The sequence below is a fragment of the Chenopodium quinoa genome, unplaced genomic scaffold (assembly GCF_001683475.1).
Source record: "Chenopodium quinoa cultivar QQ74 unplaced genomic scaffold, ASM168347v1, whole genome shotgun sequence".
In the NCBI taxonomy this organism is placed as follows: domain Eukaryota; kingdom Viridiplantae; phylum Streptophyta; class Magnoliopsida; order Caryophyllales; family Amaranthaceae; genus Chenopodium; species Chenopodium quinoa.
In genome coordinates, this window is record NW_018745684.1 from 4,530,488 (window position 1) to 4,547,288 (window position 16,801).

At 35.5% G+C, this 16,801-nt stretch overlaps 2 protein-coding genes across 3 annotated transcripts; one reads left to right on the forward strand and one right to left on the reverse strand.

Moving 5' to 3' along the window:
• Window positions 1-3,993: 3,993 nt before the first annotated feature.
• Window positions 3,994-9,401, forward strand: LOC110718282. Of its 2 annotated transcripts, none has more exons than XM_021897119.1 (9): window positions 3,994-4,168; window positions 4,307-4,368; window positions 4,972-5,134; window positions 5,307-5,369; window positions 6,848-6,914; window positions 7,076-7,176; window positions 7,377-7,421; window positions 8,328-8,804; window positions 8,919-9,401. In XM_021897119.1, the coding sequence occupies exons 3-9, from the start codon at window positions 5,000-5,002 to the stop codon at window positions 9,084-9,086; spliced, it is 1,056 nt and encodes a 351-aa protein (XP_021752811.1). In that variant the 5' UTR covers window positions 3,994-4,168; window positions 4,307-4,368; window positions 4,972-4,999; the 3' UTR covers window positions 9,087-9,401. The 2 variants fall into 2 exon arrangements, with proteins under 2 accessions (XP_021752811.1, XP_021752812.1); XM_021897120.1 differs by having other exon boundaries at window positions 4,322-4,368.
• A 479-nt stretch (window positions 9,402-9,880) lies between these two features.
• LOC110718283 (gamma-secretase subunit APH1-like) lies at window positions 9,881-16,228 on the reverse strand. The gene is made up of 6 exons (XM_021897121.1): window positions 16,022-16,228; window positions 13,601-13,756; window positions 12,940-13,025; window positions 12,047-12,172; window positions 11,217-11,344; window positions 9,881-10,398 (listed from the first exon to the last, which is right to left on the reverse strand). Exons 1-6 carry the CDS (start codon window positions 16,132-16,134, stop codon window positions 10,255-10,257), a joined length of 753 nt encoding a protein of 250 aa, XP_021752813.1. The 5' UTR covers window positions 16,135-16,228; the 3' UTR covers window positions 9,881-10,254.
• Window positions 16,229-16,801: the final 573 nt, after the last annotated feature.

Sequence of the window (16,801 nt, forward strand, 5' to 3'; positions counted from 1 at the left end):
ACAAAACTGAAGCACAGTGAGACTGCCACACATAACCAATGAATAGGAAGGAAGCAGCTGGAAACCTAGTAGGTACTGTTTTGTGTTTTTTTTTGGATAATTGTATGACTTTCATTGGTTAGGTGTATTTTGTCCAATCATGGTTACTATTATTGTAAGGCAGTCTTGACTAGCTTATTTTGAACATGTACAAGCTTTTGATAAAGTTTTTGGCATCAACTGTGGTTGGTTTATTTTCAACAACAGATTACTAAATTAGAGTAACTGTGACACACAGACCCATACCCCAATCCATCAGAGGGTGTTATTTTATCACAGAAATTGCATAAGTGGTTCCCTCAACAACAACTCACATATGAAGTTGTTGGAGCAATTCCAACTTATGAATTTTATGGATCAAATGAGTCCCTTCATCACTTGGATTTTCCACCCACACACAAAACAGTCAGGGACTCTTAGTTCACCTAGGGACAAACATCACATAAGGGGACTCATACAGGGACAGACATGTAGGCCACAAGTTCATCATCATTCATCATATCACAAACCCCAGTGCTTTTGGTGCCTATTTTGTACAACCTCAAGCTCAAGCCATACACAACAGAAACCAGAAACAGCCAACAAATTGACAGAACTCATAAATGACCAGGAAAAGCCAACAACAACACAACAGTATCCAGAGATCAGCAACCTCAAGCCCTACATAACACAAACCAGGAAAAGCCAACAACAACACAACAGTATCCGGAGATCAGCAACCTCAAGCCCTACATAACACAAACCAGGAAAAGCCAACAACAACACAACAATATCCAACAACCACAGCACCAACATTCCCAACCACAGGCAACCAATTTGCTAGCAAGTAAAAATACGACAGCATCTAACATCAATCCCAGCATTTGTCAACAGTAACCCAAAAATCAGAAAAAAGAAGCCCCATATTACCAACAACAGTCAACAATTACTACCAATAAGTAAAAAAAAATGCAAACAGAGTGTAATTATCACAACTACCAAGCAAATCAGGCTAATATCCACAACCACCAAATAAATCAGACACTGAGAGCAAATGATCTAAACGAATCAATAAATGTAAGGGTCAGAAAAGAGTTACACTGCATGATTAGTTGGAGCCATAGTTGGAAGGGTTGTAATCCCCACCACTTTCAACACCCTCGTTGACAGGGGACTCAGATCTCTCCCTTTTTTTGCCAGAGAGAACTTGGGTAGACCTAGATCTACCCAGATCTACCGCCTCCTGGACGGTTTTCACCGGCGAAAGGGCTGCAGAAAGGGGTTGCGCATCATCGCCCTTCAGTACATCAACATAAGGACCCTTTTTGTTCGCACCCTCACCGTTGTTGCCTAGATCTGCACTGTTAGACCCACCAGGGTGTTTATCAGAGTCGTATGGAGCAAGCTTTGCACCCACACGACCCATACGCCTCATATCCAGGTAAGTAGCCGTACGCGTTCCAATCAACCTCATCTTCCCAGTACGTCGCTGGCACTTGTAAGTGGCAACGACTTCCAGATCTGGGTTTTTGTCGTTTGAGGAACTCATTTTTAGGGTTTTGGAAGAAGAGAGTTGAAGAACAGCTACAGCAAAAGATCGCTTTTTGGAAGAACAGAGAGAATGAGGTAGGCCAGATCGAAACAACACAAGAGAAGAATGTTGGAATCTGGAAGGGTTTCCAGAAGTAAAGGGGCTTCATTAATGGCGGTGGTTGAGGACGCATTGAAGAGGGTGGGTGAGAAGATGAAGATTTTTTTTGACAGATTGATGGATAAGGGGGTAAGTGAGGGTAAATGTGGGTGGGATTCATTAGGTTTCATGAAATCAGTATACTAATAGGGATATGTAATTAGTTTTATAAATTAGGTTAGTATCTAATCCGTTTTTAACAAGGGCAGTATGGTAATTTTGTAGGTAAAAAAGTTACTAAAAAAGGAAACAAAACAACTTGTTGCAAATAATAGTTAGCACCCGTTTTTGGTAAATGTTACAGATATTCGTTAACGGAGGTAGTATATTGTGGTATGGACAACTATGAGCCCATACCTGGTAGTGGGCTATAGTTACTCAGCAATGAATCGTGCATGAATACTCCGTATTAGAATCTCATGTGTTGAGTAGTTTATATTAAACCCATTGATAAAAAAAAATCTAAACCGTATTAATAAGGACCAATTGGTATGATATGGCTAGGCACAACATAATATATTGGTTGTGCAATTGTGTTGGGTTTGACTTGTTTGTAGAAGATCAACTTGATTCAAATCCGACATATAGATTATTGAGTAACTTTTTTGAACCATTCTAAATTTATAGGTTTAACACACCAAATCACAAAGTTTAATAATCTAACGTGTGATCTTGTGAGAAAGTCACTGTCATTATGATGATTAGTACTATTGTACTTATTAGTACTTTTAGACAACAAATTAATTATACCAATATGAGATCTAAAGTTTTTCGAGTACACGATAAGTCGAAAGTAATTACGTTTTTACTCCCTCATTTGTGGTCATGTGTAACAATAATATGCACCATTTTCCCCACATTGGTGATATAATAAAGGAAAACTATAAAAGTAACAAAACACAAAGTTTAGTACTTAGTATGAAAATGATAAAATTGCACCTCCAAAGTCCAACCTGCCCACCCCCCTAATGACAAAGTGACAGCCTCATCCCCCAACAACCTGCCGCTGCTCCTCTTCCAGATTTTACTCCCACTTTCTCTCTAATTAATCAAATCATATTTATATTTAATCAAGAAATTAATTAAACTACTGTACTATACGTCTATATTACTCCCACTAACCATATTATATACGTCAATACATAGTTAACAACAAAACTATATAAATATAAGTATGGGTTCAATGAATATAATATAGAAGGAAGTTATATTATGGTATTGAATGATGATTATGTATCTACCTTATATTTAATCTTTATCTACATAACACGTACACAATGATTGGTGTTACTGAGTAGTATTTGGTGTACCCATCTTCTCCATTTAAGTCCAATTTGTCGGAACTTTCAATTTCATGATTCATGTGTTGAAATAGTTAGGCAATGAATATAATAAATTCACACATGAATAAATATTTTCTTATGTGTAAATTACGAATTAAGATTAAATTGAAATTTTATAATAATGTTAAAATTTAGATTGTTAAGAACTTTTAGGGACAAAAACAACTTTAGTATATAAAAAAGTATATCTCTATTCAAAAATAAAAAAATAAAAAAATATATATCTTGAATAATAAAACTCAAACTAAATTTAACAATATTATTATAAGATTATCCATCTCTTTTCGTTTAGTGGACTTAAGGGTCAATAAAAGGTACTAATATGCACAAAAGTCGACTTAGGTTTTGCATGGTTGATAGTCTTGACACCATTCTTTGGACCTCGAGAGAGCTTAAATTACTTCTTACGTTCCTATTTATTTGCCCCACTTTTCTTTTTAGTCCATCCTTTTAAGTTTGTCCCACTTTTAATTTTAATTCGTTCCTTTAAGTTTGCCCCATACATAAATACTCTTACACCAACTACAATTGGTCCCATCACTCTTTTCTCTCATGAACTCTTTCCAACCAAATTACCAAAAAAAAAAAAAAAAAAAAAGAGACGCAAAGAGTATTTGAAGTTTTTTATTCCCTTTATCCAATATGATAAAATTTTCATACCCACCAATGTGGGACAAAACACTTTCTTTAAAATAGAATACTCCCTCCGTCTCTTTATTAGATGCTTATTTCTAGTATTTTATTACTCACATGATAAAGAAAGTAGGCATTTAATTAAGGGATGGGGGAGTAGTTAGAAAATACCTAGTAAAATTTTCTACCAACTTTGCTTTGTATTACATCCAATAATGTGCACAAAATTTGATCTTATGTCTTGGATGTAATTTAGGCTATAACTCTCGACACACTAACTTACATTGACAACTAATTTTTAATTTTAAACGGAGGGAATATTAACACCTAATGATGAATGAGCAAGAGAGCACGAGAGCACACGACCAACCTCGACATAATGACCAAATTAAAAGGGAGTAATTTACGAGCCAATGGGGTTTGCCAAACTATCTAGGAACTCTGAATCGAAGCTTCTCTCTGTCCTCCTCTCTTTCTCCACTCTGTAAGCAGCTTACCTTCTTTTCTTTTCCTTTTTTTCTCCTCCTCCCTTTTTGACTTTCCATTTTTATTTCCCATTTTTCTGGTATCCCACGCGATCTCCTTTCCTCCTACTTACCCCATTCTTCGTTTGATTTCTAAGCACTATTATTTTCAGATTTCAACTCTCATTTCTTGTTCATCTTTGTCAATTTCAGCTCTTTGGTGAGTTTCCCAACTCTTATTTTATTTGTTTCTGCTTCAATTTTGCTTGTTTTTGATGTGATTTTTTCTGGGTGTGCTTTGAAAATGTGATTGCTGAAGTGGGGTTTGTGAATTTGTTGTTGGGTAGTTATTGATTTGGCATAATTGTTAGTTTTGTGCATCGAATTCTACTGGGGTTTTTCTTGATTGTTGTTTGTATTATTGATTTTCTTTATCATGATCTTAAGAGAAATGGGGGAAATTAGATTTGATGGAGATTTATGTGGTTGTTGGATTTTAATTAAGGTTTTCTTAATTACTGATTTTCCTCGTGTAATCTCAAATTTTGCCTAATTTTCAGTGTTGGATTTTTTGTGTAACAAAAAAGAAAAAAATAAAAAAAAATAAAAAAATAAAAAAAAAAAAAATTAATTAATTTGTGTTATATGGAGACTTGTTCAATTTCATGTCAAATTTAAGTGTGTTTTATCACACAAATGAGTCTCTAATTTTATTTGAGCTATAAAATAAGTGTATTCATTGTACTTGTGATTAGGGAGTATCTTCTTATTCATGTTATTTAGGATTTGAATATGTAGGGCTGGTTGTTTCTTGTGTTTACAGAATTGTTTGAGTGTGAGGATCAAGCATTATGCGTGCCACGTCATTGTTAGCACAGTGCTTACCAGGTTTGTTGCCCCATGATCGAGGAAATCCCAGCATCTCTGCTGTTTCAGACAGAGATGCTCAATTTACTCCACCCGCTGTTGAAATTCTCCCATCAAAGGTAAGAACTGTTCAATACCTTTTGAAAACTTGGTTGAAGTCTGTTACTTTATAATTCTTTTTGTTGCCTGTTTTAACCGATGATGGAAGTGTAGATAGATACTAGGATGCATCACTTTTGAAATGATTTGGCCATCCGGCAGCATCTTCACTCGCTTGTTATCTTATCTCAGGTGGTACAAACTTCCAAGGGTGATGGAGACAATGCTGATGGACAAGGACTCCATACATTCAAGGTTTTTCATTGGGACTTGTTATCAAATTTTTTTGTTCTGTTAAATTTACATTGGGCAAGTACAAAAGTTAAGGTTATTTGGTATACCATACTGGTTGTATTTGGAATATAAAACTTCTGCTTAGGCCCTATAGAATTCATAAATCAACTAGTGGTTATTTCAGTGCAGTATTTGATAGAAATATTAAAGAGTATTTATGCAAATGTCAAAGTCACTTAGTATCCACATAGTTGGGTGAGAGGATAGATTTTTCTGCCCTGGTGATGGATTGGAGTTGTGCCAATTTTTAGTGTGTTGGTCTTGACCAACAGATTGTTTATCAGATTTGCTTCGAAGTGATTGGTTGGTGTTGCCGTGCAATTTGAATAAATCCAAACTTTGATACTTGGATATTTTAAATTTGTAAGTTGGAGTGCTTTATTGTGGTCGAAAAAACTTTAACGTAGTAGTACTAAGTTACTAACATGTAATTTCATCTGAATGACTGTATGCATCCAGGCATCCAGCAACCTTGCCTCTTCTGATTTTTCACTTTCTAACTGACCAGTGTTGAAGGAGGGTTTTTAAATTATTACTATCTTATCCAGGTCTGTCCTAGCTCCTGATAATGTCTTAAATAAATCAGTAATATGCATTGGTGATAAAACCAACCTTCTCTATTACCACCATTTGCTCGATTGTTTTGATGTCATTTGCAGTCATCTAAATGTTTCAGATAACACCAATGTGTCTTCATTGACATGTTTCTCATGTGTCTGTCCTCTGTCCCCAACTTCTTTCTTCTATGGATATTGTGTATCTGCTTTCCAAGATAATGAGGATCTTATATGATTTACATTGGTATGTTGGGTTTGAATTTGTTCACAAGAGAGCTACATTAAACATATGTTGGAGGATTGGGTAATTGAAATTTTGATAAGTCAGTTGCTGTCCTTGCTGATGGCATAGGGCTCTTAAAAATTTGAAGACTACAGTTGGTTAGGGCCTTAGGGCTTTGTTTTTTATGCAAATGATTAATTGATACTTAGACATACCTTGGCACAAGCTTGTCAGTTGAGAAGCTCATTGAGCATTAGACTACAGAAAATGAATTGCATGGCCTCAGAACATTCCTTACTTCGATTTGAAAAGGGGTATTTTAGCAGCCTTTCTAATTTCTAAGTGAGCTGGACTACGGTTCTTCATTCTTTCTGTTGACTGTAGACAGTATGGCTTTCGTTTTTGCATACTATGGTAATTTGTCAAACCAGCTTACAGTGGCCTGAAAATTAGCATTTCTCCGTATCTATACAATATAATCTGTGTTTTCTTTCTGTTGAGCTTTTCCAAGTTGAGGTTTTGGAAAAGTAATTAAATAACCTCTTTAAGAATGATTTTAGTTTTAAAGCTCCAGTGTGCCTCATCTTGGCTATAAACATGTATGCCCAAGACTGTGTGTCCTAGATCAATGAAACTAATGAGTTGCTTGTGTATTGCAGGGAAAGATTAATGTTGCAGATATAGTTGGTTTCAGCGGGCTTGAAACAATATGCTCAAAAATGGATGGTTAGTGAATTGATGCTTGTTATAAAGTTCTAATGTCCTCTGTAGCCTGTACTTATGCTTCTTTTAGTTTCTTTTTTTGTTGATTGATATAATTTTTTTTTTTTAAAAAAAAGGTCAATATAAACATTTATTATAAATAAATGAGTTTATCTTATGTGCAGCATCACTCAAACCCTGGGATAGTTCGTTTGATCTTGTAAATGTCCTTAAACATGAGATCCGTGATGGGCAATTAAGCTTCAGGGGCAAAAGAGTGCTTGAGGTGTGTACATAATGGGCAGAAATCTTTGCTTTATTAGAAGTAATATTATTTTTTCCATTTGAGGTTTTGTACAAAGAATTTCAGTCCAAATCTTTGGCTGATTTCTTGGGGTCTATTTTTTTCATTTTCACTCCTATTGAATCGATCTCTCTATAAGTTTCACTTCAAAAGTTGATTAATTTTTATTTTTCTTGTGACAGCTTTCCTGCAGCTATGGGCTTCCTGGTATATTTTCATGCTTGAAGGTATATATGTATTCTATTTGATGAGCTTTAGCAAAATTTATATTTCTCCATTTTTTTGCTGCTGGAATGATGTTCCACCACACTTCAACTACATAATCTGAAAATTTTAGATCTCTGTATCGGGATGAATTTTGAGAAACCTTGTGAATATTTTATCCTTGTCTGTGATGTACTTTGATCGGGGAGATTTGTGCTCTTTGTTTTTTCCATGATGATATATGGGAAGCCTTTTAGTGATATGACATTTGATCAACAATAAGATGATAGACATTTATAAAACTGATCAATTTCCTGCTTTCTGCTGTGTTCTATTCCACTCATTGCATAATTACATTCCCTTTGTTGCCCTTCTGGACAATCCAATGGCCCTGAACCTGACTTTCAGTACTGGGAAAGCTATTTTGTTTCCATATTATTGGATTCTGTCACCAATAAAGTTGTATATTCTTCTCTGCTCCTACTTTTGGCCGTTTTGGAGGGCCACGTTTGGGGGTGAGGATGTCATGAGAGTAAAATATTAGATTCTCAGCCCTGTTTCAGTGATCACCAAGTCACTGTTGTTTTACCCATTGGATCTTGAGCCTGTGCAGAAATCTGCAGACTATCAATCCTCTTGTATTGAATAAGAGTGCCAGGAATAAAACCATGGGACTGAGTGGGGGGAGGGGGGGCGAGGGGAAGTTGGGGGGACTTCATTCGATTGTTTAATACTTTGTCCACTTGGTTTCTTTGAAATTCCCAAAAACATTGTTGAATTTTCATAGTGGCACTATTTTAAGCAAATATGATTGAGAGATAATAACCTCATGTTTGTTTTTTTTTTTTTCCTTCCCTGAGATCAAATATATGGACAGAACGATCGCAGTAGTGTCTATAACTTATCAACTGTCTTGTCACCAAATGCAGGGTGCATGTACTGTGCATTTTCAAGACATAAATGCAGAAACTATTAGATGTGCAACCATTCCCAATGTCCTGGCTAATTTGGAGCATGCTAGAGACCGACAAAGTCGCCAACCTGAGGGGCCTGTGACTCCATCTAGGCAACCTTTGGCTCCCGCTGTGCATTTTTATGCTGGGGACTGGGAAGAGCTACCCTCTGTCTTATCTGTTGTGAGAAATGATGCTTTTGAAGCTACTCCTGGAATGAGTATGTGCTTTTCAGAGGATGATTTTAATGATGGATGTAGTAGCCAAGATGGCAGCGTTACTGGGCAAGAGTCCTCAACAAAACCTAGGCGTTCTCGGAAACTTTCTGGAAGTCGGGCTTGGGAAAGGGCTAGTGAATCAGACCATGGGGATTGTGGCTACGATGTTGTTTTGATGACTGAGATTCCTTGCTCAGTAACCTCTCTGAAGAAACTCTATGCACTGATTAAAAAGGTTAGGTCCATTCGTTCACTATTAATGTTTCTTATTAGTTTGCCTGGTTCATTATGCAACTCTCTTAAATTATGTTGTTTACTGAAACGCTTTTACTGTGTTTTGTTTTACCAGTGTCTTAGGCCTCCTTATGGAGTTCTATATCTAGCAACAAAGAGGAATTACGTTGGCTTCAACAGTGGAGCTCGGCATTTGAGAAATATAGTCGATGAGAACATTTTTGGAGTTCATTTAGTTAAAGAGATGACTGATAGAGAGATTTGGAAGGTCTTTCACAAATAAATACTCATGCTAACATGAACGAGTATATTATTGATTAGAGATTTGAGATACAAAAATTTCCCCCCTTCCCTTTAGGCGTTTGTATCCGTATAATATGTGCTGCAGATATCGTTCCTTCATTATTTTGCTTAGTGATAGTGATAAAGAAATACAAGTATGAATTTCAAGGTTAGCTGAGCTGATCTTCGTTGTAATTCCCTCCATTTAGATATCGGTAACAGGTGTAAATAGGTTTTGGCTGCGCAAGAAAAATTCTAGCAGTTTTCCACAAACTCCATAACTGATGTACGAAGTATTAGTTTTCTTTCGCCTTTATACCATGCTCTTCTAGTCTTCAGTGCTGTAAATAAAGTGATAATAAAGTCATCTGTCCAAGTATGTTTATACATATGAAACTTACAATTCTAAATTTCCAATGGTTCCAGAAAAAGTTTTATGCGCTTTTGCTCCAAAAGATTGCAAAAAAGTACAAGTTGGTAGAGAAAATGTTACGAGTTGTGTACTTCATGAGACTTGAGACACATTGTTTGTGAATTGTAACCTTAACCTTTGCACAAAATCTCACAGCTGATGTATACAGGAAAGGTAGAAGGCATAAAATTGGCACGACCCATTCCTCGAACCCAATAACCCTCCCTATTGTTTCCCCGAAGAAATCCCGTCTAGATAAGGTGAAGGTTCTTCAATAGTTATTTTTTGTTGTGTGTTTGACGATTCCCTTGGTGCATTTGCTCATTCCCTCAATCTTTTAGCTCCTTACTACAGAAGGAAACTCATACAATCACACCAAAAGGGGGAAATAAAAGAGCATGTTGAATGATTGAGGTTACAATGATATACTACGTATTTTACAAGGTAATAGTAAGCAGCATATGAATTAGGCTAAATATGAAATTTACAAGTCAACAGTAATTGTTAAAGCATATATCCTACAGTAAATTTTTTTAAAAGACTGCACTCGTTCAGCCTTTTGTCTGAACCTCAATGAATCTGACCATTTATCTCGACTATAATTGGATATTGGATTGCTCAAAAGAGAAAAATCTAAACGATATAGATTCGCAAATTTGTTGGAGGAAGATTCTATAGCGTACTTGAAGAGTATGGGTTAATTAAGGAAGTATTGTGGGACTGGCAAAGTAACTGAGTTTGTAAGAAAGATGACCGACTACTGCAAAGTAATCCCTCTACGCTGTTCATCAACTAATCTTCTCCACGCCATCTTCCCACAATGAATCAGTGTCAACGCAGCCATAAAATACAGCAAAGGAATGGAAATGATGCACCCACCAGGAGCAAAATTAATGAGTGTCTGGAAAAAAAAAATACAGAGAGCAGAGTTTTTTATTTATGTCAGCAGATAAACCGCAATATATTACAATAGCTTGAAACACAACAAGATCTAATGTCAAGGCAGACAAAATACTGAATTAAATTTATAAAATTGCAAAACACTCCAATATAAAATCACCCAGTTCTCAACAATAATCACATTACTAAATAGAAAGTTGCCCCTATCTGTGTCTACGTTGACAAGCTAATGATTATTGCTCCAAAGACCACAATTTTTTAAAAAAAAATTGTTAAAATCTATACCAACAAAAGTATAGACATCTCATATACTCGTATTAGAACTGAGTAATTTTATACAACTTTTAGCATATGAGGAATGATTTTACAGAAGTATTTATTCGAGTGGATATATGTCCGCTCTTTGAAAAATGTCCATCATCCCTCTTCCCTCCCTCATAATGAAGTTTATGAAGGTACAAAAATCCTCTTCTGACCTTCTCTCTCATCTCCGACAACTCTATCCTAAACCCTGGCCAACAAACAACACACTTCCCACCTATTTATTGTTCTGGTTAGATAAATCCATGACCAAATGATTTGGATCCCAGTACAAGTAATCCCTTTCACAACTAGCACAATTTCACTTTCTCAGCAATACTACATAATGCTTAAGTTATTATGAACAGCCATAACAGAGACCACATAACAACAAAATGATCATGTTATGCTAATAGGAATAGTCACACATTTCATGCAGAATAATGCGCACATTATTCGTTATACCACAATAAATGTAAGTATATACGCTGAACTAAATAGCAGGGTGTGCAAGTATACCAGCATTCCGGCAATCAGATGAACTATAGGAACAAAATACTGATCAACTCTCTTCGATTCAGCATATCCGTTGAAGGCAATCACCATTGAGAATGTATGAATGGTAACAAATGCAAGAGCAATAATAGCTGCCATGTACAAATCAACAATATGAGTGTTTCAGATGATAACCAAAGTAAATAAACAGAAGTAAAATAAACCTCATAGCTGTTTATCCCTACCCCATCAATACAGACACTCACATAAACAACCTTAAAAACTAAAGAAATTACAGGGTGTACCTTGATGTTTGACTAGATAAAAAGGTATATTTCACCTTGAAGGTTATCATACAAAATTTATCCATGTTTTCAAGTTAATAAGATATGGTCAATAAGAATTTATTTTGACAATTTAGAAGCATTTGAAATATGATTATAGAGGAAAGAACAGTCATGAGTCTCATGAATTTTTAATAAAATTTTGTTTAAATGCAACAGAAAAAAGATCTTACAGAGGTTGAGTTTCTGTAGCAACATATTCATAGTTTTACACTCCCCTACCACCAATACTATGTATAGATATAATTTTAAACAATATAGTTCTTTTTGATGGAATCTATCAGTTGAATCTATCATTTCTTTAGGATGTGAAAAAACTGTGTACTTTTTCTAAATGTTGGGAGAGCCACTGTATTTTAGGTCACCTACAAGAAACTCCTTCCCCTCCCTCCCATACAGCCCTCAGTGCTTCCGAAAAGCACCAAAAGAGAGATTAAAGGGCCTGCGGCAACTTTACCCATTCATACGTATGTACAAACTGAAAGGAAAATCTATTGAAAGCTGACTAACCCGAAATAAGAAAGAAAGGCATCCATGTGCATCTGTCAGCATAGTAAGTTGCAGGTCCAAATGAAGGTGTCAAGAGGCTAAGGCAGAAAAAAACAGCATGAGCCACACCATGACCTAAGCCACCAGCTGCTTGCAATTGATTTGAAGAAAAAGCACATGAACTGGATTAGAACTATTAGTCTGTTCAACAAAAGCACAAGATATACTACATCATATTTACATCATGAAAAAGAACCCCAAAATAGGAATAATTAATATCTATACATAGAAATAGCAACACACTTGTTTCCTTAATGCACTACTGTTATTGTCTCAGAAATACAAAGCCACCAAGGGCACAAAATTTAAAATCAGCTGCTGGAGATTAAGTATTGTCACTACTGGCCATATTTTAGCATAATTTAGCAGGATAATAACATGCATTTAAGACTCCATGAAGAAGATATGAATCCAGACAATCAGAAACAGACTGGCTGCTGCCCAAAACTCAGTGGATAGAATCTAGGTTCTATAGTTTAAAATCCCCAAGACACCCTCCTTGCTAGTTCTGACAACCAAAAGTCAGATTTTCTTCACTGGCCATTATTCCTAAAGCAGCATCTGCAAAAGTTAAATTCAAGGACAAATCTACTACCTACTTCGCAGCTTCCCCCCTTTCCCCACAGAGATATATAGGCGAACAATTTAGCAACTTAGCTCATAGCTTAAACAATATATTGAGGTCAAGAAAAAAAAAAAAAAAAAAAAACAATGTACATCACAGAAACCAACAAAATTGGAAACAATAATAATTCACAAGGGAAAAAAAATTCCAAAGTCCAAAGAGTATGTCAGATTAACATAGCAACGGCTTCATTGGCACTTATCCATATAACAAAATATTTCCTGATTACCTAAAGCAATTTGCATCTTATCAGTCAGAAACAGGCGAGGTTTCGAAAGCCTATCAGCAAATGCATCCAACATGTCCTCCAACCTCCTGCGCAAGGTTTACATGTAAGAAGATGAGTGATGACCCAAAAAAAAAAAAAAAGAAAGAAAGAAAGAAGTATCAGTTATCATTTTATTAAATTTCATCTTCCACATGGACCCCAGCATGAAAGGAAAGTGTCTTTTTAGAGGCTAAGCTATACTGAACCAGCTGTTCTTAAATGATCAGACCAAAATTTTCAAAAATAACACTAAAGAACATTCAACTGAAACAACCTACAAAAGCTTCAAAAGTATACTTATAGGTTCCTCACTCCAGAGGCAACTAATACACTAAATTATTGCTCTTTTTATCCTTTTCTTAACATATAACGCAAAACATTTACTCGATTACGCCCACCACTTCTTAGTGGATTTCATCTGATATTTATTTTCTTATAGAAAATAGAAACGAAAAAAAATTATAATGGATGAAATTTGAAAGATATAGCAAAGAAAAAGGTAAGATGTACTATGGCTCTATGAGAGTACTCTCCCGTTACAAAAGAGATAAATAACTCAAAAATACATTAGAATCAGTAAATGTATATGAGACACAATATACAAGGAAACATAGTTACATACAGGTAAGCTTTCCATAGAAGAATACGAAGTCCTTCCTGAAAGCAAACAGATGTAAAGACAAGAATTGCATACGGCCACCATGCTGTTGACTTGAAAGGCAAAAAACCCCTCCAAAGCCCTGAAAGCATAATCAAACTCACCAGCCATAGTAGTGTGCTGAAAATCCAAATAAAAGACAAGTGAGACAAAATTGAGGGCAACATTTGTCCATTCATTATCCTAACAGAACCCAAATACTACTTTAATGCAGCTACTTACAAGAACTCAAACAATAATCTAACAACCTTCTAGTCTGGACAACAGAGATTAAGTATTGTATGACAAAGGCACACCATCATGGCTTCACCTAAAGTCACTCTAAGTCTCTAACTATATGAAGTACAATTATGATAAGCTTAAACAGATCCAATAGTTGATTGGCCTCTAAGTTGAATATTTTCCATAGGATCAGAGCATTATATTTTCACATCTAACTCCTAAGAGTAACTTCAATTTTCAGAAAAGAAAACTGAGAACCCTCAGCTTAAAGTAACATCAATAACAAACCAAAACCTTGAGCATAAATATATTTTTCAGCTGTAGTATAATGGAAACAACTCCAATGATCGTCTAAGTTAATTTAAAATCAGATTTAGAAAAGAACTTTTTTAAAAAAAAATCACTTTGCTAATACACCATAGAAACAAAGATCTAGAGAACAAATGTCCACAACAAAAGCTAACATTTCAAAATTGCTGCAAACATATCTACTTACATATATATCCCCCTCTTCTTAATACCATAATCTGGTGTATAAGAATACCTGCTTGAGGACAACTTTGTAGTCAAGCACTAGTGACAAATATTAACTAAGTTTTCAATATAGCAATAAAGATCAGCTCTTAATAAACAATTCCCATTTTCCAGCTGGAGTAGGAAGTTGCTACGCATTAGTCAGAAATCCTGATGGAAGGTTTCAGTTCCTCCATAATAAAATAAAAGTTAGAATTAGAATTACTAATGTGGTCAGTTTGTGAATCTGGAAAGATTAAGTTAGTTTGGATAGTTCCTGCAACTAGCTAACATGAATTTGGAATTGCTAGTGATTGAGGGCAGGATAAAAACAATTCAATATTAATTTAAGTAGGCAAAACAATAACAAAGGAGCTTTATAAAGAAAGGTAATGCCTCTCCTTTCTTTACAGCAAATGTTCCCCTAAAATATCCTTGACTTCTCTTATTATTGTAAAGTAGTAAGTCAGTCAATTGCCTCTAAAATAAAGGGTCTGATGGAGAAACCTTTTTTTGATTGCAAGGTTAAGGCTAAAAGAGCCTCTTTGCAGCTGCATGGTTAAGGAAAGAAACCTCCTTAAAAACATTGGAATGTCATGGTAATCCATAGGTGGCTATTTAATACCTAGGATATGGTATGGTATGGTATGGTAGGCAATAAAGATGATAATCTCCATGTAAAATCTTCAAATTACTAAGAAGTGAAATCTAAGGTGGCTATTTAATAACCCAGGCTTCTAAGAAGTAAAGCTAAGGTTGCCATTCAAAACCTCAGGTACGAAGTGAATCTTAGGTGGTAATCAATAGCTCAGGCGAATACACATGACTGCTCAATCGGCAAATTTCATTCCTATAAGACTAAGTTTCTGCTAAACTACTCCCATGCTCCAAACTCCAAAAACTGTCTGTCTCTGTCTCCAACTTTGCTACTAAGCAAAAGATAATATGCCTAACGGAAATGAATAGCTCAAAGATCTCGCAACTCTCAAGAAGAGGGATATCTCTTTGATCATTCCACACAAAAACCTCTAAGCATTGGGCATTCATCTTGGAACCAACAAAAACCTCTCTGGCACATAGCTCCTTTCTTTCCTGTATCACAAGAATTATTTCTCCTATCTCAAACCAAACAGCAAGCAATTAACCATCAAGCACGGTTTCATTGTTCTCTCTGATCTCATTCTTACTGTCTAGGAGTAATCAAATTTAGCAATTGATCTGTATTATTTCATTGTACTATAGGTTCTCGAAACATCGACAAAATAGCATAAAAACCCTAAGGCCTGCTGAAATGGTGTAACATACAAACCATCACAACTCAATACAAAGAAGAACCTCAGCCAAACAATCAACAAAAGCACAAAACTCATTATAAATAAAATAATGTAACAATTAAACAGAAAATTAATGAACCAACAATACAGAAGGCATAAAACTAAATAATCTCTTTAGTTTGCAAAATCACTAATCTAATACGAAGTACATACAGTTGACATAGTAATCACAACAATTAAGGATGATTAAAGAACATTGAATAAAACCCATTAAAATTAAAAACTACCCAGTTCATTTTCTGGGTTCAATTGCATTAATGAGAAATAAAATGCAATGAGACAGAAAAGGAAAAAAATGGAAAATGGAGAGAAATACCTGGAGAGAACGGTGAGGATCAAGAAAGGTTTTTTGGCGATGACAGAAATAAAGAGTGATAGAGAAGGGCCTAATGCTATTAATGCATACCCAATACCTGCTGCTACAGTCATCTCTTTCTACCTCCTCTCTCTTTCACTTTCTCTCTCTATTTCTGAATTCAATCAGATGAACAAGTTGCTGCCTTGTGGAGAAAATGGAAAAAATACAGTCAATTTTTTATTATTATTTTTAATTAAAGTAAGATACATGGTGGTGAAGATTAAGTAGTCTTTTTACAAGACGTGTCCAGTAAAGGTGTGCATCGTGCCGGGTCGTGTCGCCGCGGGATGTGCCTAGCAGGCCACGGTCTCCGGCGAGCCGTGCCGTGCCGTGCCACCGTGCTGCAGGAGGCATGTCGTGCCGTGCCATCCAAATTCGCAGGCCAACCCACGACATGGCCCACGTGCCAAGTGGGCTCGTGCCGGGCTGGCCTGTGTGCTAGCCTGCATGCTGGTCTGCTGGGCTAGCCTGGTGGGCTGACCTGACGGGCCGCTGCTGGACTGCTGCCTTTTCTTTTTATTATTTTTTTTTTTTATTATTTATTGATAGTTTATAACTTATAATCTTATATTATTATTTTTCTAAAATAAATTAAGTTTTATATTTATATTTTATTATTTTCTATATTTAATATTTATATTTATATATTTAGTTTATACTACTACATTATAGTTTAATGTTTATAATTTATTATATTTATTTTTGTATTATTAATTATTAATTATTATAATTTTTTTT

Excerpts from the sequence above, each read along its gene's own strand:
- LOC110718282 (XM_021897119.1), top strand. The coding sequence starts at position 5,000 with ATGCGTGCCACGTCATTGTTAGCACAGTGCTTACCAGGTTTGTTGCCC. Across the intron at positions 7,422-8,327 it reads GTATATTTTCATGCTTGAAG|GGTGCATGTACTGTGCATTT; the intron begins GTATATATGTAT and ends CACCAAATGCAG. Across the intron at positions 8,805-8,918 it reads TCTATGCACTGATTAAAAAG|TGTCTTAGGCCTCCTTATGG; the intron begins GTTAGGTCCATT and ends TTGTTTTACCAG.
- LOC110718283 (XM_021897121.1), bottom strand. The coding sequence starts at position 16,134 with ATGACTGTAGCAGCAGGTATTGGGTATGCATTAATAGCATTAGGCCCT. Across the intron at positions 13,026-13,600 it reads CTTCTATGGAAAGCTTACCT|GAGGTTGGAGGACATGTTGG; the intron begins GTATGTAACTAT and ends AACCTTGCGCAG. Across the intron at positions 12,173-12,939 it reads TAAGATGCAAATTGCTTTAG|CTGGTGGCTTAGGTCATGGT; the intron begins GTAATCAGGAAA and ends AATTGCAAGCAG.